Raw genomic sequence first — 22,262 nt, forward strand, 5'->3', positions numbered from 1 at the left:
TTGCCTGTCTTGCCTTTGACATAACCAATCATAGTAAATGCCTTAAAATGAGCCAATCCCTGTGTTTGACAAACAACCCACTGTACCCACCTCCCTGAACATGTGGTTTTTTGCCTTTAAAAGTAGCCTGTAATAGCTAGTCGGGGCTTCTCTCCCTTGCCTGGCTGAGGAGCCCGTTTGCACAAATGAGAATAAACTTCCTTTTGTATCAACCGGACTGGTGAGTGATTTCTTGGGGCGACCCTCCTGAGGAGTTAGCATCCCAGAGTTGGGGTCTAACAGCGACAAATCCCTTTAATCTTGGCACTTGGGAGTGGGAGGCAAGCAGATTAAGACATTCAAAATATCTTCAGTTACACAGCAAGTTCAAGGTCAGCCCAGACTACGTGAGTCCCCATTTCAAAAAGAAAGAAAAAAGAAGCCGGGCGGTGGTGGCGCACGCCTTTAATCCCAGCACTCGGGAGGCAGAGGCAGGCGTATCTCTGTGAGTTCGAGACCAGCCTGGTCTACAGAGCTAGTTCCAGGACAGGTTCCAAAGCCACAGAGAAACCCTGTCTCGAAAAACCAAAAAAAAAAAAAAAAAAAAAAAAAAAGAAAGAAAAAAGAAAATCCACACCCTGACCTTTCTGGTTAAAAGCTTTATTTCCAGAAGCAGACTTGGTTTTGACACAAAATTTAAGGGTTGGGACCACCTGTCAAGAAGTCCACCTTTCTCACTTCCGGCCTTTCTAGACTAACCCTCTGCAGGGCTCGCCTAGAATCTCCACAGCCCAGATCTCCCCTCTTGAGACCCCATCTGTAGAGACTCCAGGGTCTGGGCTTGAATAACTTTTACGCTGACCTTCGACTCTGTGTCCCCGCTCTCTTCCCTTCTACACCCTCCACACGTTATTTCCACAGGAAAGAGCCAGTCTGCCTCTGGAGAGGCGTTTCCATGGGAAACAGGAGAGGGCAATTCTGCAGGCCACCATGCTTCCTCACAGACAGCAGAGCTGCTCCACCTCCACCTCACAGTCGTAAAATTTTTCAAAGAGCTCTGGAGAGGTGCTGTTACATTCGAGCCACCTCCTCAAGGTGCACAGTGCCCTGAGGGCATCAGCTTTGGTGGGCAGGGACTCAAAGCCCTCATCCACCCTCCCACTGTCTTCAGTACCAGTCTCCTCTTTGCACACCCCAGGGCCTGGGTCCTCATCCTCCAGGTCCACAAAGTGGGCAAACTCCTCCTGACTCAGTCCTCTAGGGAGCAGAGCCATCTCTGTGTCTTTGTCCAGAGACGGCGGTGTTTTGCCTGGAGTGAGCCCTTCCTGAATGAAGCTGCTCAGAATAAGCTGAGGTGGCACCTTGGCCCAAGCCGCTGCCACCATATGCAGAGCATCTAACACTGTGAGGCTGGCCCTCGCTTCAGCCAGTGAGGTGCCCTCTCTCCTGCTCCGCATGGCAGCCAGTTTGCTCATCAGACGGTGACGGTAATGGGCCTTAAAGGCCAAAACCACAGAGCCAGGCAGGGAAGGGGTGGTGCTGGAGGCTGAGAGAGGCAGGAGTCGCACGTGGTGGAGTCCAGGAAGGTTGGCCCATTCCTCCAATACTCCGGCAGCCAGCAGCAAGGCTACCTGTCGGCCCTGCTGTCCCATGTCCTGGTCAAACTGTGCCAGCCACTCTGACCAGGGGATGGCTAGGTCAGGGTGATAAAAGGCAGGTAGTGCCTCACTGTTGACTCCAAAGAAGCATCTTGGGGCAGCCTGAAGCCCACCCACAAATACCCTTCGCTTTTCTGTGCCTCTGCTGTTGGCACACAGCAGTACCTGCAAGCGATCACATGCAAACACTCTGCCAGGCACTGCCCGGTACAACAAGGGCACTTCGGCACAGCCAAAAACATCTTCTGGTGAGAAGTCTTTAAGGGAAAGTGGTGGCTGGGCCTGGGACGGAAGCCCTGGGGGAGGTGGTTCAGGAGGGAACAGAGGAACAAGGACCTGGCGAGCCCCAAAGCCCACATTGTTGCGGCGTTTCCAGCGGACCAGCCAACCAATGCTGGGCACAAAATCCTGGCCCATGATATCGGCTAGCTCCTTGGCCTTGTGGAGCAGCATGGGCCCTGTGACATCCCAGGCCTTGGCTCGGGCGATGTGGTACCAGCAGAGTAGAGCCTCATCAATCCCACTGTATTTGGATTCGCGCTTCCGCTTGCGCTCATGGTTGGCTGTGCCACTACACCAGTCTGCCAGGAGCTTCTCCTTATTCTTGCAGATACGTGAGATCTGGGGCTGGGAGACCTGGAAGCGCCGGGCCACCTCTGACTGGGACATCTTGGACTCATCCAGGAGTTCCAGCACCTGGATTTTCTCAGCCAGGGACAGGGCGTGAAGTTTCTTTTTGGTGCTCAGCTCCATGACTCTGCCAGGGCACCTGCTGGGGAAGAAAAGTAGGAGAAGGTCCCATAGGCCGAGGGCAGGAGGGACAGAAGAGCACAGGACAGATGAGGCCACAGTAATCAGTGGGAACAGAGCAGACCAGCTGGATAGAAAGGGGATGGTCAGGCTGATGGAGTAGGCTAGGCCTCATCCTAAAGACTGGCAGAACAGAGCTGGCAGGGTATCTCTGGTCAGGGGCAGCGGGAATTCTGGGCTAGGGTTTGGCGTTGATGAGGTAAAAGGGTGACTAGAGGTCAGGGGACAGCTTGAGAGACAACAAAGGAGCAATGACAGCAAGGCCTGAGGCTAAGGCTGAGTGAGGCAGGTGTACAGGACATTCAGGGTGGCCAGGAAGGAAACCCCTGAGAGGAGATGGGGAGGAGGGCCTGGCTTAAATTGTGATGACGACGTTGAGTGGAGGCGGATGGCAGACTGAATGGACAGAGTTGATGTGGACAGGTGAGATGGTACAGACGACAAAGCCAGATGGATGGGGTCTGAAGGCGCTCGTCTAATCTGGTGCTGGCGAGGCGGGGTGGTAAGACTGGCCAATAGAGCAGCCTGAAGGGAAGGGGAGAGAGTGAAGGTGCCAAGGCGACAAAGGGCGACAGGGTGAGGAGGCTACCGGCAGCAAAGGGGGAGGAGTGTCTCCTCCCGGGTGGTAGGCAGTCTGGAGGGATATCAGGGAGCAGGGAGCAGCGGTCGGGAGCAGGCAGCCCCAGAGCTGGCCTCTGCGCCCCGGCGCGCCCCGCCTCGACCCGGGGTGAGTCGGATAGCCCGACCCAGGCGTCGACCCAGCCCGTCCGCCCGCCAGCCCGGCCTCCCGATCCGCACCCACCTCCAGGCGCTGTCCCGCGGCTCCCGTCCCTGCCCCAGCCCGGCTCCCGGGCCTCGGTGTGCTAGGCTACAGCAAAACCAGAGAGGGACGGGTGCCGCGACCCCAAGGGCAGAGCGCTCCAGGGGAGCAGCACGGGCGGCGGGCGCGCGCACAACACGGACCTGCGCGCGCTGCCCGCGCCGGGCTCTCTCAAGGCTGGGAAAACCGCGGCTCGGCCCCTCGGCAGCTCCGCCTTGGCAAGTTTGATTGGCCATTAGTTTCACTTGTCCCGCCTCCGGCTGTATTTCATTGGACGCCGAGGAGTGGCGGTTCGTCGGCCTTCTGTGGGAGGAGCTTCCCGCGGTAAAGGGCGGGAGCCCGAGCGAGGGTCTGGCGGGAGGACTCGGCCTTAGTGCCTGATTCTAGGCGACCGGCGTCCCAAGGCGGTGACCCAGGTGGCTTCGACGCCATTCCCACTGGGTACCAAGCAGGTATACCGGCCTTCCTGGAGTTGTTTTGGAAACACGATGAAATAAGAAAACGAACGGATGTAAGCTTTACGCCACAAAACCTAGTTACCATGGACAGCGCTGGCTGACCTTCGGGCTCACCAACCAGCTACAAAACGCTGGCCGCCAGACCTGAGGGGGCGAAAAAGGACACATTTTTACCAGTTTTGGTGCCTCATGGCAAGATCTAAGTTCCTATACCAGTCATTTCCCTCCATTGTAATATTTTTCCTGAATTAAGTGTAGACATCTTAGCCTCCCTGTCCCTTAAACAGCCAGGACCCCACTTTCAGTCTCTTCAAGTGTCTCTGATGAAGTCTATTTCAGTGGTCTCACTTGAAGATTTTTTTTCCTTTTTTGGCCCTCAGTTGCCTGACTCCCTCTACTCCTGCCCTACTTAGAGGACAGGCAGTGCCTATCTCCTCAGAGTCCACAGCACTCTGCCAATCTACCAAATGCAGAAGCAGCACAGGGCTCAGCTTTTCTATCGGCAACAATGACCTCAGGATGTACCATAAAAATCTGAGGACACTTCTGGTGACACATTAAGTATTTAACAGAATCTTTAAGAAAAAAGAAGGGGTAGGTACTGGAGGGATGGCTCAGAGGTTAAGAACACAGGCTGCTCTTCCAGAGGTCCTGAGTTCAGTTCTCAGCAACCACATGATGGATCACAACCATCTGTAATGAGATCTGGTGCCCTCTTCTGGTGTGCAGGCATACATGCAGACAGAACACTGCATACTTAATAAAAAAAAAAATCTTTAAAAAAAAGCCAGGCATGAGATTCATGCTTGTAATACCAGAACTCAAGGAGGATGAGGCAGGATCACAAGTTTGAAGACATCCTAGGCTACATGGCAAAAACTCAAAAACAAAAAACAGTATCAAATATGTGTGTGCATGCTTTTTCCCACACATGCCATGGTACTGGTGTGGAAATTAGGGGACAACCTTTCAGATATTCTTTTTTTTTGAAATAGGGTTTCTCTGTAGCTTTGGAGCCTGTCCTGTAACTAGCTCTTGTAGACCAGGCTGGCATCAAACTCACGAGATCCGCCTGCCTCTGCCTCCTGAGTGCTGAATTTAAAGGCACGAGCAACCACCGCCCGGCGGGAGTTTTCTTTCCTTGTTGAGGTAGGGTTTTGCAGTGTGGCATACTCCAACCCAGTTGGATATTAAGCTTTCCGCAGATTCTATCTCCACTTCCCATGTCCCTCTAGTACTGAGATAACGGACACACAACACAGCATCCAGCATCTTATCTGGGATGCCGGGACAGAATTCACATGGTCAGGATTACATGGCAAGTACTTTTATTGGCTGAGCCAGCTCCCAGTTACAGAATCTAAAACCCAGGTTGGTGACATAGCTCAGCAGTTAAGAGCATTGACTGCTCTTCCAAAGGATTTGGATTTGATTACCAGAACCTATATGGTGACTTAAAGCCATGTTTAACTCCAATCGAGGCTATCTCGTGTACTTGGTACACAGACATACATGTAGGCGAAACACTCAAAACAAAATCAACCAACCAAAACAATCCCACAAAGATCACAGTTCAGTTCCCAGCACCCATTTCAGTGGCTCAAAATTGCTTGTAATTCCATTCCAGGGGATCTGATTCCTTCGTCATGATCTCTGCACTGAGGTGCACATACCTGTACATTTTTCTTAAAATAGGGTCACCCTATGTAGCCTGGCTGTCCTGAAATTCTCTCTGTAGCAGTCTAGCCTTGAGCTCAAGATCCACCTGCCTCTGCCTCTCTGAAACACTGGGACTAAAAGTCTGTGCTAACACTGTCAACTCATGTTAAGTTTTACAAAGTCAGTATATACTCCTGAGCTTATACAAGATCCATTATGTAATATCAAAGTACTTAGTTGGACTGGAGCAACTTACTGTCGGCATATAAACACCCTGGGAATGCTGAGAAGCTACACTTTGGACAGTTCTGGTCCTGGATCCCTGCTCTGGCTCGGCAGTACTGCAGGCAATGAGAAGGTCCATCCGATGAGAAGACTGAGATTACTGTCCTCCTGGCTGCCCTCATCTTTTGTCCAAAAGCTTTCTTGTCCCATGATGACATTACTAGTTCCATGTACGTAGCTGTGGATGGGTGGGCAATATGCACGTGAGTGCCGGTGACCAACCCGGCCAAAGGAATCAGATCACCTGGAACTAGAGTTAGTTACGTGGTGGTTTTAAGCTGTAAGGAACTGAACTTGGTCCTCTGCAAAGGCAGTGAGCACTCCTCTTCCCTGCTGAGCTACCACCTCTCTCTGGTTTAATCCTGTGACTTTTGTTTGAAGAGAGGGTTTCTCTACATAATAGCCCTGGCTATCCTGGAACCTGCTTTGTAGATCAGGCTGGCCTCAAACTCACAGAGATCCACCTGCCTCTGCTTCTTGAGTTCTAGGATTAAAAGTGTTCACCACCGCCCAGATAATTCCTTTGAATTTATACCACGAACAAGCTTCTGGGCCCACTTTAAACATCTACATCACAATGCCATAGGTTCACCACACCTCCAACTACATATCTTCTAACCAGCCAAAGCACAGAAATAAGGGTGCTAAAGTTGATTTTAACTCAATTTTTGTATTAACAGCTTTTAAAAATAACAATAAATTGTTGTAAACTTAAATTTATATCAAAACAAAATTTTATGGCGGAGCTCAGTAAAAATTTTGATTTTAAGAGAAAAAGTTGTTTCAATTTTTCAAAAACCCACTGTAATTAAAGAAAGTAAATCTGAAGTGAAATGAAATGGCTTTTCAACAACCAGTCAGGAGACAAACCATCCGTCAGAGTGCTCTGTGTAAAAATGTTTATTTTTACTAATGATTTGAATACAGGAACTAAAGATGGGAGGAGGGGGGCCTCAACTTTGCAGAAAACAACAGTTAGGGCCTGCCCACAAGCCTAGGAGGAAGGCCATTCCAGAGTGTTCTGGCATGGACTGTCCCCTCCTACTTAATGTCAGTGCCACTAAGCAGGAAACAGAAAAATCAGGGTGTGAAGACTTTACCAGCTGCTAGCTAGCGTGCAAGGAATGGGGACCTCCCTGTGACCCAAGAGCCAGGATACACAGGCAGGAGGCAGAGGCTCCTAATTCAGTTAAGGGCAGGACGCTGAATGTCCAGGTCCAAGAAGAATGAAAAGGGGATTTTGGAGGTAGGCTTTTTTATCGAGTTAAAAAACAGGCACATTATCCAACTTCTCCTTGTGGCCCCCAAGCTGCTGGCACAGCCACTGACATTGTCCCTCTCCCCACAAAACCAAAGGGAATAAGGAAGGAGGCAGAAGACACGAAGTTCTGAGGATGGGAAATGTGGATGAGTCAGCCAAGCGCAGGAAGAACAGGTGCAGCTGCTTGTCTCTGGGACTGGGAAGGACAGGACAGAGCTAGACGGTGTCTGAGATCATCCCATTTCGAGCACAGGACCCATGAAGCAAAACAGAGGACATAGGACTGCTTTGGCAGAGGCAAAGTGAAGCAGAACAAGGGGTATGAAAAGGTCCTAACAAGTGCCACTTCAGCCTGATCACTCCAGCTGCTCCCAGCAAAAGCCAGGCCTAGCTTACCCCTAGGGCTTTTGGAAACCCGAGGTGGGGGGCTAGGCTAGGCCTGAGACAAGTGAGCTGCTCTCATATTCCTCCTCAGAGGACCCCATTTGAACCCTGTGATTACCAGGGACTTGGGCCCAAGGCAAGCAGAGTGAATGCACTTCTTGGAGAGCAGAGAGAAGTTGGGCCCACAGGTCAGCCCTGGGGCAGCGTGCTGCTCCTTACTCCCTGAGGGCGTGGGGCCAGAGGCAGTCAAGAGTTGCCACCTCCCTGCAATGTTGCCAAAGGCAGGTTGGCAGGACTACCAGAATGAAAGAAGAGGAGGGGCATGAAAACCAAGGTAGAGGAGAGCAACAGCCTTAGATGTGTGAGGAGCTGGATGGCACATCAGGAGGAGTTCTGGTTCTGGTAGATGGATGCTTTCTCCTTCAGCAGATCCAGACACAGGTGGCAGCTCCAGCTTCCTACAGAGAAGTAGAGGGGTCAGGGTGGATCCTATTACCAGATCCCCATCTGCTGTCTTCCCACTCTTCACACCTCTCCCCAGGCAGGACAGGGTAAGTTCTGCAGCTGTAGCTTCATAGCTATCAAGAATTTCTTGGTCTTCAAAACTATGAAAACTGGAACTGGAGAAACTGCTCAAAAGTTAAGAGGATCTGGCTTCAGCTCCCAGCACCCACATGGAGGCTCACAACCATCTGTAATTCCAGTTACAGGGGATCTGACGCTCACTCCTGACCTCCAAGGGCACCAGGCACTTATGTAGTGCAGTGACACATATGCAGACAAAATACTGATACATAGACTAATAAATGCATCTTAAAAACAAAAAATAAACATCTATGGAGATAAAGGTAATACTAAGTGGGAGGACAGTGCCCAAACAGATGCTCAGAATATCCTGTCTCCTCAGTGGCCCTGGGACTCAAAGGACAGTCTGGGCAGACATGAGTGTTTTGTGTATTTGTATCTCACTGCATTTATTTACTGATGGGGTGGGATGCGCCATACCATGCATGTGAAAATCAGTTCTATCCTTGCACCATGTTTTTGGGGTTGAACTTAGGTTGTCCAGGCTTGGTTACAAATGCCTTTACCTGTTGAGCCATCTTGCCAGCCAAGACACAAGTTTTGTTTTGTTCTGGTTTTTTCAAAACAGGGTTTTTCTGTGTAACAGTCTTAGCTGTCCTGGAACTAACTCGCTTTGTAGACCAGGCTGGTCTTGAACTCACCGAGATCCACCTGTTTCTGCCTCCCAGTGATGAGATTAAAGGCGTGCGCCACCACTGCCCAGGACAAAACTAGTTCTTAATGTTTAAAATTCATAAGCATAAATTATGTATGTTGTTAGGACAGTACTCCAGAGGAAATATCTTTTATTAGTTCCCCAAAGACACACGGTTCCACTAAAACTAACCCAGCTGCTCTAGAGGCTGAAACGGGAGGACTGCGAGTTCAAGGGCTACCCGGGCTACAGAGCTAGCTCAAGACTAGCTCAGGCAACTTAGTGAGACTCTATCTCAAAAAAATACAAGTGTGGGAACAGTGAGAGGGTTAGAGCCTGAGGACTGGAGTTTGATCCCCAGAACTCAGGGTGAAAGCAGACCTGACTTCCAAATGTTAATGTTGTCCTCTGACCTCTACACAAGCACTATGGCTCAACTGCAATAGCATTCTCAATTTTCTTTTTAAGAGTTGGAGAGAGAGGGGCTGGAGAGATGGCTCAGAGGTTAAGAACACTGACTGTTCTTCTAGAGGTCCTGAGTTCAATTCCCAGCAACCACATGGTGGCTCACAGCCATCTGTAATGAGATCTGGTGCCCTCTTCTGCTCTTCTGACATGCAAGCATACATAATAAATAAATAAATCTTAGAAAAAAAAGAGTTGAAGAGAAGGATATAGCTCAGTGGGAAGGCATTTGGCCAATATGTACAAGGCCATGGGTTCTATCTCTACTACAAAAAAACAAAAACAAAACAAAACAAACAAACAAACAAAAAAAAACCCCCAAAAAACCAAAAAAAAAAAAAACCCAAACAAACCCAAAGGAATGAAAACAAGCAAAACAAATGGGGAAGAGAGGAAAGAAGCAATCCATCAGAGAGGGAGAGCAACACCAGAGGTGTCAGGTCAGATAAACTGCCAACTGAATTTCTGGACGACCCGAAGGAAGAAGACAATTTTCTCGTGGTAACTGTTCTCTGCTCAGCATAGTTCTTTTTCATGTTGGGAATTTTCTGTATCTCTAAGTATCACTAATGACAAAATGCAAACATTAAATTCTTCAAACTAAAATGCTGTGCTGGGCAGCGGTGATGCACATCTTTAATCCCAGCACTTGGGAGGCAGAGGCAGGCGGATCTCTGTGAGTTCGAGACCAGCCTGGACTATAAAGAAAGTTGCAGGACAGCCAGGGCTACATAGAGAAACCCTGTCTCAAAAACAAAAACAACAAACAAAATAAACAAAAACAACAAAATGTACTGAACTAAACCTTGCTTTCAGTGTTGTCAGAAACTCTCAGTATTTACAATTCAGGTGATTGTCTGAGTTACTAATTTTTTTAATCCACAACATATCACTTTATTATGAAATCTATTCTGTATATGAATCTATGGGTATATGAACGCTGAAACCCACACAATTACAGATCTATAACAAGTCACAAATTTCACTGTCAATGTTTTTTTGGGTGTTACGGATCCTTCTGGGATAAAATATTTTGAGTAGATCTGGGCCACTTACCTTCAGGAGGCTCAGACATGGATGGGGTGAGACAGTACATGTGGTAGCCACGGTCACAGTCATCACAGAAAAGCAGCTGATCCTACAGAAGGCAAGGAAAAAGAACAGGGATCCAACGGTTTATGTACCTAACTTATGACACTGCTGCCACTTCCTAGAGGGACGGTAGCTGCTAAGAACATCCAGATATAGGATCTGCCCATCTCAACTGATCACAAAGACTACTATTTCCCTACAATCTCTTCTTTACAAAGCTGTCTGAAAATATATGACAGAACATATCACTCCCCTAATAAAAGGCAGCCTCTGACAACATCCCCAAGGTCCAATCACGGGGGGGAGGGGAGCTCAGTGGCAAAGTACATAAAAGGACCCAAGACCCCATAGATCAAACAATACCCACCTCTCTGATCCACCTCCCCCTACACAGAAGATCTAGTACGTAGCAATGGTCTCATTACCGTCAGCCTGCCCACCTTGAGGTTTCTGCACTAGCTATTGGAAATACACTTACTCCATACCTTCTTGGACTGCTCTTTGCATTATCAAAACTCCAACACCAACCTCATTTCCTTCAAAAGCAAATCTAACTAGAAACCTCTACCAGTATCCAGTTAACTCTTTGGCTCATCACTAGTTTCATTTTCTCCAAGGCATATCATATCCTATACAACTCTGTTACCCCCAAGTACACAGATTCTACGAAAGCACGGTCTTCTCTGTCTTATTTAGTGACCTGCGAGCCAAGAACACTGACTGTTAGTGCTCAGGAAACAGATTTTTTTTAAACAAGTGTAAAGTTCCCAGGGGTAGTTAGGGGAGAACATCTGGGAGGCCCTTGCTTGCTCTGACAGAAAGCTTGCTTTGGAGTAGGCTGAGGAGAGCCGGGCGGCTGAGGGGCGGCACGCACGTCATTCTCCGAAGTGCCGCAGAGGTTGCAGCACTTGCACTCGATGCACTGCCAGCGGTAGGTCTTCACAGCTGCCATCATCACAGGGGTGAACTGCAGGCAGGACGGGTGCCCTGTGGGGGAGGGGAGTCAAACAGGAGGCTGGAAAACGGGGTGGGGAAGGGCTAAGAGAGGCTGCCTGCCTGACAGCACTGAAGTAAGCAGGCCAAGAGCTTCTTGGGCACTGAGTGTAGCCTGCTCTTTGAGAATGGAGTACCTGAGCGGCCACAGTCAGAACAGGACACCAGCTCCTCAGGCTGTCCTGTCTTCTTGTTGATTTTTGAGTCCCCCAGGCAGAAGTCACAGTAGTTGTTGGGCAGGGCTAAACCATCAGGTCCTTTTTTGGCTACGGGGTGGGGAGGAAAGAAAGGAATTTTGATGATGCTTAAGGGAACCCTGGGTTACCCACCCCACATTCCCTACAAGGGGGTCTCTATAACTAGGCTGGCACCTCTCCTGTTTGCCCACCCTGACCTCAGCTTACATTTTTGCTCCTCAGACCTCTGGGAAACAGGAGTGGGTGGCTGAGAGTCTTCTTTGTCCTCTCCTTCCTCCTCAGCCAGGTGGGAATGGGCATAGTGGTAACTGAGGCCAGGTCGGTTCTTGTAGCGTTTTCCACAAACTGGGTGAAGAAGATTGCAGAGCAATGTTAGGACGTGAAAGTGCTACTGACTCTGACAAGCTGAGCAACACCTGAGGCCTATGGAAAACACCTGTCCCCAGCATCTCTAATCCGGGAAAAACCTTAAGATGGCTGCTTCCCCTTAGCCAAGAGCAGCAGGCACTGGACCTCTCCAGTTTCCAGGATTCTCCTCCCTCCCTACATCACAATCCCACAGCTACAAATATTTTTCATGTTGGCTTTTGGAAAGATTCAGCCCATGTTGCAACACTTGTTCTGGGAAGAGCAACTGTCTGGGAGCTCCAGGTCGGGAAAGTTCTATGGTCTTCCTTATAGGAAAGGGGGAAAGTAACAAGACGTCAGACTTCTGTGCACATGTGGCGCACTCATGCCTTCCCATGTATATCATGCAGCAAAAAGAATAGGCAAAGGGCTGAGGGTGGGTCTCTGGGGGAACACCTACCAACTGAGCAGTCAGGATAACTGTCCCCAAAGAATCTGAAATACACTCCCATACTAGTGTTCTGCCCAGCCCCTGCCAACCAGCAAGGAAATATTCATGGTATCTTATCTTGAATGATGACACCAAGAGGGGCAAGGGGGCCAGCAGGAAGGAATGAGGATGGGAGGAGGTGAGGGTATGATGGTGGGAACATTAGCTGACCACCTGGTGTCTGTTTTGGGGAGCATCAGATGAATCTTTCATAATGGGTTTCTGTTAAGACTTTGGAGCTACCCCACATACTAGGCCAAATGGCTATAGAAGTAAGTCTAAGGGAGACAGGCAATTATAAAGACAGCTGCTAGGACTCGGAGAGTGGAGCACAATCGAGGTTCCACAGCACTTCCGTCATACCGTTGCAGAGATTCCAAAGCTAGCATCACAGGAAATGAGAAAGGCAGGAGGAACAAGGGAAGAGGGGAAAGGGACAGGAAAACCACAAGTCTGAAAAGTTGAGAGAGCTACCTCTCTGGGGCGCTTTCGAGGTATGCTTTTGTTTGAAACTATCTGAAAGACAGAAAGAAAAGTCATGAGAAGAAGGCCTTGGTACATTTGAGACAGGGCAGCAGCAGCAGCAGCAGCAGGAAAACAGAGTGAGAGAGAACCCCAGCAGCAGCGCTACAGGCTGGAGGCCACGGAAGTAGGGTGAGCCAAAGCAAAGGGAAAGAGGACAGACACTGACCCTCAGGGCTGGCCCCCTGTGCCCTGCCTTGATGGGTCAGCAGATCTGGATGCTGCCCACTGTGAGGCCAACCCTGTCTGCCGTTGAGTTCCCTCATCCTCCCACCCCAGGAGCCACAGAAATCTCTCCCAGAGCATGCAGGTCCCACCCACTGTGAAGCAAAGGCCAGGGCTTCTCAGAGGTTGGCAGGCAGGACAAGAACCCAGGCTTATTTTTATCATCCAATGCAAGAACATGGCCCCCTTACTCTCACATCCAGAGCAGGGGTTGGGTCCAAGGAAGAACTACCCACCCCTTAGGAGGCACTCACTGTCACAGGCATAGGGCTTATCCCGGTCCTCTAGGATGGAAGCATCCAGTTTCTTCCGGGCACTGCTCACACCCTTACTCTGACAACAGCAAAAAGACAATGCCATTACTAAGGTGTCTAGGCCAGAATAGCAAGGCAACCACAAGAAATAAAGCCTGGACCTCCAGGGCTACAACTTTCAGGCAGCACACCTTGGATTTCCCCTTCCCCCGACGCTTTGGAGTATCTTCTTCATAGTCTTCATCATCAAGGTCATCTAGGAAGTCATCAGGTTCAAGGATCCGCTGAGTGTACCAGAAGATTTGAATGAGCAGAAATCAAACACATCCAAAAGCTCCCTCATGACGTAGAATTAGCCACCTGAATTACTCTGAAGCTTCTCTGGGGTTTAACCTCACCCATAATCATTCTTCGCCTTGCAATCCCACTCCTGCTGCCTTTAGTGCTTTCTTTCCTCTGAGCCTCAAGTTGCTTTCTCCCATCTGTTTCCAGAGCTCTCCCTGGTACCCCAGGCAGCCATGCCTTGTTCTGCCTGCTCTGCTTTAATACCCATGTCCTAGTTTAAGTGAGCTTTGCTGCTTACTTGTGTGACCCTGAGCGAAGTTTTAACTGCTTTGCGTCTGCCTTCCTGTCCGTGAACTAGGAACCACAGGACCTACCTCACACGGCTGTACAGAAGGAAGCATATGAAAAACACTTAGCACAGTACCTGGCTTCTCTGTAGCTCTTCTCATCTTTAAACTTAGCATTAACTTCCCAGCTGATAGTTGGGAAGCAGGTGTGCTTCACCTATGTAACACCAGACACCTAAAGTCTCTTGCAAAATCTTCGTGTAGAAGAGAATGAGTGAGTGAGCCTCTACTGAGAGGGGAAAAGAGTGTCAAAGAGCAGGCAGCAGGGCCGGGGGCCAGCACAGCCACAGGGCAGCCTCAGCTTCTGTTTCTATCTTTTGTGCTATGGTTTACACAGCACCAAGCAGGTGTTCTACCATGGTTCTGTCAATTCTGCTAACTGGGTGCACCCTCTCCACCCATAAAGAGGAGGCTGGTCCTTATTAAAATCCTCTAGCCATAGAGATAATAGACCTTCCGCGCTCGACTGTTGGTGACCGGAAACTCTCCCAGGCTGTCATCATCAACACGGGGATCTGGAGCGCCTCGCTTCTCCAGGGGGTCAGTACGCAACAGAGCCTCTAAACTGCTGCCATCCTGAGAGATAAGCCCCTCTTTCTTCAGGCTCTGGTCCGTGTCTGAAACAAATCAGGATGAAGCAAGCTCAGAAAGGCTAACGCAGAGCCTACACGATATGGGGCCAAGTCAAAGTCAGCCACTAACTGCTGTTTTACAGGAACTAATATATCTTGGTTCAGCCAGGACTGGATTACAACTACTTACCTATTTCTTCTAAGACAGCGAGTTCTTTGAAGGATGAAATCATACCTCATTTACTTTAGTATGGGCAAGAGCTAACACAGAGCCTGGGACTAGCAAGTGATCAGCAAACCACTTCCCATGCAATAGACCATGGTCCTGCTTAGGAAGTGGGCCCCTTACTTGGTTTATTTACTCACTCTTGATTGATTATTTTATTTACTTAGCTTTGTGCGCATGTGTGTGGTATATGTCTGCATGGGTACACATGTTGGAAAAGGACGTTGGGTGTCCTGCTCAATCACACTCTGCCTTAGTCCTTGGAGTTTCTCACCGAACCTTGAGTTAGGCTGGCTGCTAGTAAGCCCAAGCTCTGTACTCTATAGTTTTGGGATTACAGAAACAGATTGGCCACACCAGGTTTTTTAATTAATATTTATTTGTTTATTATGTATACAATATTCTGTCTGTGTGTATGCCTACAGGCCAGAAGAGGGCACCAGACCCTATTACAGATGGTTGTGAGCCACCATGTGGTTGCTGGGAATTGAACTCAGGACCTTTGGAAGAGCAGGCATGTTCTTAACCTCTGAGCCATCTCTCCAGCTCGAAAGCACATTTTTCATATGAACGACAGATTAGAATTTAGGGCTTTGTGTTTATACAAGAAGCACTGGGCCATCTTTCCAGCTTATATTATTTTGAGATAATTTCATGTTTGTTTTGCTTTGTTTTTCCAAGACAGAGTTTCTCTGTGTAGCCTTGGCTGTCCTGGAATTTACTCTGTAGACCAGGCTGGCCTCAAACTACAAAGATCCACCTGTCTCTGCCTCCCCAGTGCTAATTTCATGTTTCTAATTTTGAAGCTCTCAGGTAGCCCAGGCTGGCCTCAAACTCCCACGTAGCAGAAAATGACCTTGAATTTCTGATCCTCCTGCCTCAACATCATCAAAGCTGTGATTATGTAGCCATGTTCAGTTTATGCTGGAGATCAAACTTGCGCATGCTGAGCGAGCACTCCAGCAGCTGAGTTTTAACATCTCCAGCCCTTACCTGGTTTAATAGACGGAAAGGAAAGCCTGGGATCCTCAGGTGGGTGGGCTCGACGCTTTTTCCGCCAGCGCCGGGCAGGGTAGGAATACAACTGTCCAGAGGCCAGTCCTGTGGAAGGAAAAAAACAACAAACTGTAATCCAGCCCCAGAAAATGATAGCAAATGTTCTGTGGATGAGAACTCTGTTGTGCTCTAGAGCAAAGGAGTAATACTGAACACGTGAGTCTGGGGTGGGTGGGCTATTTAACAGAAAAGACAAACAGATGTGAACTTAAGTGCCAGGAAGACCATACTTGCTTTGGTGTTGTCCTATATTCCTTTACACTGTGAAGATTGTCACTGTGATTGGTTTAATAAAAAGCTAAACAGACAATAGCTAGGTAGGCGGTAAGCAGGACTTCTGGACAGAGAGAGGATTCTGAGAAGAAGGCAGGATGGGCAGGACAGAGTAAAGGTTACTGGGCTATGTAAAAGAATGCAGATTAAAAGATAGGGGCTAATTTAAATTTTAAGAACTAGTTAGAAACAAGTGTAAGCTAAGGCTGAGTTTTTATAATTAATAAGTCTCCATGTTAGTTTTGTGAGCTGGTGTCCCAAAGAAAAATCTACCTACACTTGCGAGACCAGAAAACAAAGGTGCTGCTTCCTCCTCCCCACTTATCCTGAGACCATATTGATCTACTGGTGTGAGCAGCAGAGGACTTCACACTACCCTATCTCCTAGGTGAAAAAAGACACTTCCTCATGCTCCTGAGTTACTTTCCTCATGCCTCCAACCTTACCTGGTCCACGGTGTCGCTTTTCCATCCAGATATAACAATTGCTCTGGGCTACTCCGGTCTGGGAGTCCAAGAAAGGCAGGCGCACACTGCGCTCAGCACAGAGGCGGGCATTGTAATTGTGGCACTGTTCCATGGCATCTTTGTAGTACTGCTCCCCAAGGCTGCAGGAAGGTAAGACACAGAGGTGTGGGTCTCAGGTCATCCTCCTTCCTGTCAACTGCTTCTCTAGAAGGCTCAGGAGTCTGGGAGACTCTCTTTTCTGTTATTCATCTCCTTTTCTGCCTCAAGAGACACAAAGAACCCTTCACTAAGCCACCACACAAGGAAAGACAAGTTACCATGAGCTGGGTCACAGACCCCACATAATAAACAATCACTGTGAGCAACACATGATTTTATCACGTATAGAATAAGATGTAAGCCTTTGAAAATATTTGTTTTGCTTTGAGACAAGGTCTCTCATTCTACAGTCCAGGTATTAAACTCCTGAAAATCCCTCTGCCTCAGGCCCCCAAGTCAAACTTAAATCTTAAACCACACAGAGTGAAAAAGGATAGAGGAAAAAACTCTCTGGTAAAGTGCTTGTCAGCCCTCACAAGGCTCTGGATTCAATCCCCAGTATTGGGGGAGGGAGGAATAGGGAAAAAGTGAATTTTTCATTCTGTGGTTTTCATGTGTAACTCATGCTAGTTAACATGTTACTTCTCTTAACATCAGTATCCTGAGCTGCAGACTCTAACAAATGGAGAAGATCCAAAAGACTTACACAGATTTCTAGTAAACTAGATCCATCCCACAAAATGTTATTTATTCGGTTCTAAAGAATGAAGCTCTTGGGCTGGAGAGATGGCTCAGAGGTTAAGAGCATTGCCTGCTCTTCCAAAGGTCCTGAGTTCAATTCCCAGCAACCACATGGTGGCTCACAACCATCTGTAATGGGGTCTGGTGCCCTCTTCTGGCCTTCAGGCATACACACAGACAGAACATTGTATACATAATAAATAAATAAATATTTTTTTAAAAAAAAGAATGAAGCTCTTACTACATGGCGGTACAGACCTCTAATAGACTTAGGCAAAAATATTATCTGACTTCAAGGCCAGTTGAGCTGATTAGCAAAACTTTGCCTCAAAACCCAACTAGCCATGTATGGTGGCACACACCTGTAATTGCAGCACATAGAGGTGTACGTAGAAGTCATCCTCAGCTAGTTAGCAAGTTCAAGGACAGCCTGAACTACGTGAAACATAAAGCAAAACAAAACAAAAATACAACCCCAGTGTTCAGGAAGTAGAAGCAGGAGGATCTCTGAGTTTGAGGCCAGTCTACAGAGCAAGTTCTAGGCCAGCCAGAGTCATATGGTGCAACAATTTCTTTTTTTAAAAAAAAAAAAAAAGGAAGAAAGGAAAGAAAAAAGAGATGGCTCAGAAGTTAAGAACACTGTTCTTGCAGAGGACCTGAATTTGCTTCCCAGCATTCATACAGTGGTTCACAACCATCCATTAACTCCAGTTACGATTCCAGTTATAGGGGATCTAATTTCTTTTCCTGAGCTCTGAGGATACTAGACACACATGCCGTACACATGCAGACAGGCAAAACACTCATATAATAGAATAAATTTTAAAAAATGTAAATGTTTGGGGGCTGGAGAGATGGCTCAGAGGTTAAGGACACTGACTGTTCTTCCAGAGGTCCTGAGTTCAATTCCCAGCAACCACATGGTGGCTCACAACCATCTACAATGAGATCTGGTGCCCTGTATTGTATACATAATAAAATCTTTGTTTGTACATAAAAACAATTCAAAGGTAACTAGGGGCTAAGAAGAGCACAGTGCCGAAAGGAGTCACAGGATATGACCATCCATGGGTCCATAGGAGAGCAAGAATCTGCAGCACTCCAGGAAGAGAAACCCCAAAGCTTTTACAAAGCTCCAGCACTAACAGAAAGTTTGTTTACACTAAAAGGCCCACCTCAGGCCCTTCCTAACTGCCATGCAGCTGACACCCAGAATTTTCTGACCCTGGAAGATCAAATCTGAAAGCCGAAGGGGATTCCCTAAGTACTTTAAGAAAATAGCAAACTGCAAGCATGTTCAATGACCAACACTGCTTTGGTAAGGGAGTCAATTAACTCTAAGGATTTGTATTTATCACCTGACCTTTCCATTGTTATTTTGGGGTTCAAACTTAGGATTTCCCAAATGCTAGGCGTATTCTACCACTATATCCCAGCCAAATGTTTAATTTTTTTTTTAAAGTAGAGATTTGTATAGTTTATACTGGACTCAAACCTAGTGTGCAGTCCATGATGACCTTAAATTTCTGATCTTCCTGCCTCGATCTGCCCAGTGCTAAGGTTACAGATATACACCACCACATCCAGTTTTATTTGGAGCTAGGGACTAAAACCAGGATCACTTGTATACTAAGCAAGTACTCTACCAACTCACTCAACTGAGTTATATCCCTAGCCTTCAATCAACCTTAAAGAAGGACATATTGGGGCTGGGCGGTGGTGGCCCATGCCTTTAATCCCAGCACTCAGGCTCTTGCAGGTTAGATGCAACTCCAGGAGGCAGAGACAGGCGGATCTCTGTGAGTGTGAGGCCAGCCTGATCTATAAGAGCTACTAGTTCCAGGATAGCTAGGGCTGTTACACAGAGAAACCCTGTCTTGAAAAACAGAAACAAACAAACAAAAACACAAAAAATCAAACAAACAAACAAAAAGATAAAGACATACTGAGGGCAGAGGAGACATCTTTCCCACAGCATCCCCATTACCCACGAAGATGTCTAGTTCACATCAGAATGGATTTGAGAGTGAAAAGACTGGCTTGGCTACAGTTACCAATGGACACAGACATGCAATTAACCTGTTTGGGACTCCATTCTTCTCCTACAGACTGGGGCAGTTAGACGAGCTGAGCTCTGACCTACCAGGATTCTGATGGAGACGGTAAAGAGACATGAAATGCAGGAGGGAGTAGGTCTTTGTGGCTGATCCCTACAACCAAAGCTATGTCAGCAAGCCCTGATGTAGATCTGATGGGGACTCTCACTGAACAGCCACAAGAGACCCATGCATAGCTCAGCTTGTTCCCAGCATGTGAAAAGGACACACACCACAAACAGCAGCACAAGTACAGCCCGACTCGAGTCAATGAGCAGTAATGACTGTAATTAAGGTACGAATGTGTTGGAGAGCACAGCGCAGAGAGCAGCCTCCCATTTGCTCGCCTTTAGGAGGCAGCCACGTCCTTCCACACAGAAAAATTGGATAAACAAGGCCGAGTGCAGCAGCGCCTTTGTTTCTGCTGATGGGAATTGATACTGACACTGGAAGTCAAACGGAAGCAAGGACCAGCTCCGTGGGCCGGAGGCTGTAAAGCCAGAGCAGGGAGGCTGAAGAAGGCTCGGAAAAACGACTGAGCTGTCCCAGTCAGGGCTCTTGCAGGTTAGATGCAACTCCAGAAGGTGAAACAAGTGGTCTATAAGTAAGATGGCCAGAAATAAAACGTGTGTGTGTGTGTGTGTGTGTGTGTGTGTGTGAGAAGAGAGCAAAAGAGGAAAATACACTTTACACATTCAAGGCTCTTGTGTCAAAAAAAATTTCAAGCTTCTGTTATTCTATGGACCTAAGGACTTAATTCTATTTACCTAACTCATTAAGTTTTAAAACTACTTAGCAGCCATGGTTATTTTTGACTAGTATTTATCCTAATAAGTCCATTATAAAGACTATTTCAATGACATCATATCTGAGAAAAATAGATCATTAAAATTGCAAAGTCTTCTCACAGGACAAAATGAAAGAAAAGATGAGCTAGTGGTCTTGCCTTCAATGTGTGATGTAAGCTGCCAGAAGACTTAAGCACACTATAATCAAAAAAGGTACCAAAAAAGGGCCGGGTGGTGGTGGCACATGCCTTTAATCCCAGCACTCAGGAGGGAGAGGCAGGTGGATCTCTGTGAGTTCGAGGCCAGCCTAGTCTACAGAGTGAGCTCTAGGTCAGTCAGAGCTGCTACAGAGAAACCCTGCCTCAAAAAACATTAAAAAAAAAAAAAGAAAGGGGGGGGGGAGCACACACCAGAAAAGCATTTTTTCAGGGTCAGAACAAACCCCCCCCCCTTGTGAGGGGAAGTTCTGAGGAGGAGGCACATAATAGTGGTGGTCTAACCTTCTACACTTTAACTGGAAGAAGTTCCTCATTGACACTCAGGAACCAGTGGCTGGCTGAAGAGGAATGGGCAGCCAGCACTTAAAACACCACATCAATGGGCTGGCAGCACTATTTTCTGGAAGACCATCTTTGAATGCGAAGAGCTCCATCAACATGTAATTCTCAAAACCTAGGCAAGCACATTCCTCTACAACAGCCGGAGTCCCAGGAAAAAGCTGGGATTCTTTTTTCAAAGAGAACGTGTGTTAAGCCCCACCCTCCCACTGGAATAGGGGGGCGTCAACAAAGAAAAAGGCAGGGTCACACAGAACTAACATCTGAGTCCAGAAGGAGAACTATCAAAATGTTACAGAGACAGTCTCATTTCTAACTCGAGGGGAATGTCAGCCTGAAGAGAGCTGGGAAAACTCTAGTGGGCAGAGCAGAAAAAAAAAAAATAGTGCTGGGAGGAGGGGCGGTTGAAAGAGGCATCAGGATAAAGCCAAAAGCAAGTTAAAAAAAAAAGCCACAAGAGAAGGCACTTAGCTTAATGGAAGTGGGAAAGCATTTTCGAAGAAAGGAGCTTCCAAGCAGCGGGGGAGAAGCAGCTTAACCTTAAGGGGAGGCTCTTGGGATGACGGGAACTCAGCCCACCACAAAGACAGATGAGAAGCTGTGAAAGTCCCCCAGAACAGTTCCCAAACCTTTACTTTGTCATCCAGAACCCAAAAGCCTTGACTGGACAGCCGAACACTTCAGTTTTTTTACCTTATATCACGCCCAACATGGCCATTAAAGGAAGAGAAGGTCATTCTTAAGTCTAACAGGCATTAACCATCCCATTCCAAAGCGCGCTCGGATTCTTCTTCAAGGAGGAAGGAGGATGAGGCGCACCAAAACCCCAAACATCTTTAACTCACAGGAAGCGGCTAACAGGCCAGTCCCCATTCCCAGTGTTTCCCAACAACCGTTAACTTCGGCTCTGCTCGAAAGGTACCCGCACAATGGCATCTAGGGTACAGAGAACGCCCACCTCGGGGCTCCTGCGGACTCAGAGGCCATCGGGTTCCGGTCTAGGTCCCCACTCCCCGAAGTTCTTTCCTTCTGTACCTACTCTTGAACCAGTTCTTTCCGAGAACACTTTTAGCTTCAGGTAACCAGGATTTCCTGGTTAACGTCACCGGACTGCTAGTCTTCGGGTTCCAGCAGGAGCCGGGAGCCCCAGGGAGGGCGGTGGGCGGGGAAGGGACCGCGACCTCCCCAGGGGCCGCCCGGCCTCCGCTGGCTCCGCGAAACTGACGGCGGCTGCGGAGAGGGGCCGGGAACCGGGAGCCTCTCGCTCGCAGCCCGTAGCTCTGCTCGGGGCTCGGGCCACGAGGAGGACGCCCGCCGGGGGCTCCCATGTGCCCCCCTCCCGGCCTCCACAAGTTTCCCAAAGAAGCCCAGCGTCTTCTCTGGAGTCTTCTGTTGCCCTCCCGACCCGGAGTCGCACAGCAAGGACTTCCCGGGCATGTGTTCCTCTCTGTCTTGTCTCTTCCCGCACCTCCCTCTCTACTCCAGGGCCCCTTTACAAGACCTCTGGTCCGGGAGAGAGGAAAAGAAAAAAAAAAAAAAAGACCACTCACAGCTTCACTACATTCTCCACCACAGCCGCCATCTTCCCTGCTCCTCTCTCAGGCCGGAGGCCCCGAAACCCGCAACGCGCAGGCGCTAAGCCTACTTCGGGGCACTCAGTCCTCGACCCTCTGCGCAGGCGCAATCCGAGGGTGCG

General features: G+C 48.4%; 2 protein-coding genes across 4 annotated transcripts; both read right to left on the reverse strand.

Annotated features, from left to right (window-relative positions):
• Nucleotides 1-626: 626 nt before the first annotated feature.
• On the reverse strand, nucleotides 627-3,474 carry Tigd3 (tigger transposable element derived 3). Of its 2 annotated transcripts, none has more exons than XM_075974959.1 (2): nucleotides 3,250-3,474; nucleotides 627-2,409 (listed from the first exon to the last, which is right to left on the reverse strand). In XM_075974959.1, the coding sequence occupies exon 2, from the start codon at nucleotides 2,388-2,390 to the stop codon at nucleotides 978-980; it is 1,413 nt and encodes a 470-aa protein (XP_075831074.1). In that variant the 5' UTR covers nucleotides 2,391-2,409; nucleotides 3,250-3,474; the 3' UTR covers nucleotides 627-977. The 2 variants fall into 2 exon arrangements, with proteins under 2 accessions (XP_075831074.1, XP_075831073.1); XM_075974958.1 differs by having other exon boundaries at nucleotides 627-2,406; nucleotides 3,250-3,405.
• Nucleotides 3,475-6,554: 3,080 nt separating this feature from the next.
• Dpf2 (double PHD fingers 2) lies at nucleotides 6,555-22,225 on the reverse strand. Of its 2 annotated transcripts, XM_075973202.1 has the most exons (12): nucleotides 22,117-22,225; nucleotides 16,325-16,485; nucleotides 15,543-15,650; nucleotides 14,205-14,368; nucleotides 13,311-13,403; nucleotides 13,120-13,198; nucleotides 12,593-12,634; nucleotides 11,488-11,625; nucleotides 11,221-11,349; nucleotides 10,965-11,077; nucleotides 10,055-10,136; nucleotides 6,555-7,772 (listed from the first exon to the last, which is right to left on the reverse strand). In XM_075973202.1, the coding sequence occupies exons 1-12, from the start codon at nucleotides 22,146-22,148 to the stop codon at nucleotides 7,696-7,698; spliced, it is 1,218 nt and encodes a 405-aa protein (XP_075829317.1). In that variant the 5' UTR covers nucleotides 22,149-22,225; the 3' UTR covers nucleotides 6,555-7,695. The 2 variants fall into 2 exon arrangements, with proteins under 2 accessions (XP_075829317.1, XP_075829318.1); XM_075973203.1 differs by lacking the exon at nucleotides 12,593-12,634.
• Nucleotides 22,226-22,262: the final 37 nt, after the last annotated feature.

This window comes from Microtus pennsylvanicus, chromosome 5, assembly GCF_037038515.1.
Source record: "Microtus pennsylvanicus isolate mMicPen1 chromosome 5, mMicPen1.hap1, whole genome shotgun sequence".
Taxonomy (NCBI): domain Eukaryota; kingdom Metazoa; phylum Chordata; class Mammalia; order Rodentia; family Cricetidae; genus Microtus; species Microtus pennsylvanicus.

Excerpts from the sequence above, each read along its gene's own strand:
- Tigd3 (XM_075974959.1), bottom strand. The coding sequence starts at position 2,390 with ATGGAGCTGAGCACCAAAAAGAAACTTCACGCCCTGTCCCTGGCTGAG.
- Dpf2 (XM_075973202.1), bottom strand. The coding sequence starts at position 22,148 with ATGGCGGCTGTGGTGGAGAATGTAGTGAAGCT. Across the intron at positions 15,651-16,324 it reads AAAGCGACACCGTGGACCAG|GACTGGCCTCTGGACAGTTG; the intron begins GTAAGGTTGGAG and ends TTCCTTCCACAG. Across the intron at positions 10,137-10,964 it reads GCGGCACTTCGGAGAATGAC|GATCAGCTGCTTTTCTGTGA; the intron begins GTGCGTGCCGCC and ends TGCCTTCTGTAG.